This window comes from Myotis lucifugus, unplaced genomic scaffold, assembly GCF_000147115.1.
Source record: "Myotis lucifugus unplaced genomic scaffold, Myoluc2.0 scaffold_986, whole genome shotgun sequence".
Taxonomy (NCBI): Eukaryota; Metazoa; Chordata; class Mammalia; order Chiroptera; family Vespertilionidae; genus Myotis; species Myotis lucifugus.
In genome coordinates, this window is record NW_005872034.1 from 97333 (window position 1) to 99636 (window position 2304).

General features: G+C 59.2%; 1 protein-coding gene across 1 annotated transcript in view; it reads left to right on the forward strand.

Annotated features, from left to right (window-relative positions):
- Window positions 1-37: 37 nt before the first annotated feature.
- TAP2 (transporter 2, ATP binding cassette subfamily B member) overlaps window positions 38-2304 on the forward strand; it is a 9463-nt gene continuing 7196 nt past the window's right edge. The window contains exons 1-3 of the mRNA XM_023747799.1: window positions 38-91; window positions 401-900; window positions 983-1097. Of these exons, the coding sequence (XP_023603567.1) occupies window positions 408-900; window positions 983-1097 (608 nt within the window). The 5' untranslated portion in view covers window positions 38-91; window positions 401-407. The remainder of the gene's footprint in view (window positions 92-400; window positions 901-982; window positions 1098-2304) is intronic.

The window sequence follows — 2304 nt, forward strand, 5'->3', positions numbered from 1 at the left end:
GAAGGCGACCGAAGGAAGCCAGGCAGAGTGCGAGCAGGGTTTCGAGCTCAGCGTCAGCATCTCACCGGGAGACCTCCGGAGCTGCAGGCCGGTGAGTCCGTGCGGGGGGCACCCGCAGCGCTACCAGGGACGCCGCCCAGCCTGCCGGCCCCATGCGCCCCTGCTTCCTGCCCCCCTGGACCCGAGGGTGCGGGGGGCAGGGCAGGGGTCGCGGGACTTTTAAGGATGAAGGCCCCAGCCAGGCTCCCAGCGCCCTGGCAGGCTGCTGCCTTCTGTCGGGGGAGGGATGCCCCGACACGGGCGCGCGAACCCAGGAGCTTTTGGGGTCGGTCGGCGGGGTGGGGAGGGGAGGGACGGGGTGGAGACTCCAGCTCCCTAATTCTCGCCCTCCCTCGCGCAGGCACACCATGGGGCTCCCCGACCTGAGGCCCTGGGCCTCCCTGCTGCTGGCGGACTGGGCTCTGCTCCGGCTGCTCCAGGGCACCCTGGACGCTCTGCTCCCCGGGGGGCTTCTGGGCCAGTGGCTGGAGGGGACCCTGCGGCTTGGAGGGCTGTGGTGTCTGCTGAAGCTGGGGGGACTGCTGGCACCGGCGGGGACACTGCTGCCCGCGCTCTGCCTGGCGCCCCCTCTGTTCCTCTCCCTGAGGGCGCTGAGCCCAGGGGCCTTGAGCGCGCCCCCAGCCAGCGTGGCTGCAGCCCCGTGGAGCTGGCTGCTGGCGGGGTACGGGGCTGCGGCGCTCAGCTGGGCGGTGTGGGCAGTGCTCAGCCCCCCCGGAGCTCCGGAGAGGGAGCAGGGCCAGGGGAAAAGCCAAGCCCTGATGTGGCGGCTGCTGAAGCTCTCTAGGCCGGACCTGCCCTTCCTCGCCGCTGCCTTCTTCTTCCTCGTGGTGGCCGTGCTGGGTGAGTCAGGCAGGCTCTGGGGGTTGGCGGTGGGAAAGGCCCTGGCCCCTGCGCCGTCCTGACTGATCCTGCCTGGTTCCAGGGGAGATGTTAATCCCGTATTACTCTGGCCGTGTGATCGACATCCTGGGAGGCGATTTTGACCCCGAAGCCTTCGCCAGCGCCATCTTTTTCATGTGTCTTTTCTCCTTTGGGAGGTAGGTGATGGACGACGGTCCATGTGCTAGGCCCCAACAGGGCCCCTCGCAGTCCTAACTGGCACTTACTCAAACTGAAGCATGTGTGCGCCTTCTTACCCGCCGTTCTATTTCACGCGTCCGTTCATTCCTGCATCCCGCCATTCTTCCACCATCTTCAAAGCTTATATTACATTATCACAGCACAAAGACAGCGCATGTGGTACACAATGCAGTGTCTCAGTGGCCCCTCAACACTTTCATCTCATTAAATTCTTCTTCTCCTTTGTCTTCTCCCTCCCACCTCAAGTTTGTTTCCCAAGTTACCCTCTTGTCAGGGCGGGCGTTTCTCCCTGACCCTTCCCCACTCGCCTCTGAAGATCTTACCCTGCCCCTTGTCACTCTTCTTTCTATTTCCCACTTCATTGCTTTCCCCTCTCTTGTTAGACATACCCAGGAGTCTGCTGTCAGCCACCTACCTACCTACCTACCTACCTACCTACCTAGGGCGGGACTAGGATGGGTAGGATGAGGTGGGTGAGGCACCGAGGGCACACTCTCCTCACCCTCGTACCTGGTAGCCCAGAAACCACTTCTTCATATGTCTTCACTCCATTCTTGCTTCTTTTTGCTGAAACCGATTTCTTAAAAGTGGTGTGTGTTTTTTTAAAATCAAACTTAAAAAAAATCGGTTATCAATTCTCTTTGCTTCTGTAGCACTTGGCATTAACAATCTCTCATTATTGATCTCTTTCTCGAGTTAGCTTTTATGAACTCTCTTTCCCCTTCCAGGCCACTCTGGAGACGTCCCTCCTCTGGACCCTTAAGTATGAACTTTCCTCCTCACTCAGGCCTTTGATCTTTAAGAACATTTTCCCCACTGAGCTGACTCAGTTCATCTCTGTAGGTGTCCCCAAGATCCGTGTTTCCGTGTCCAGTTCCAGCCGTGTAATCCAGTTGCCCCCTCGACCTTTGGCGTGGATAGCCCACTCTCATCTCACACTCCACATACCCGGGACTCCAGATACCTCACCCTCCCTCTGGGTCTTGTTCCCCTTCCTGAAAGCATCAGTCCCCTGGGCTCCAGCATCAGCGTCAGGGATGCCTTCCTTGTGTTCAGAACTAGCCATGTCGTTTCTGCTTTCACAGTGTTTCTCCTGTGGCTCTTTTCTCTCTGTCTCACTGCGATCATAGTCCAACCCTCATCATTTGTGATTGACAGCCTCCC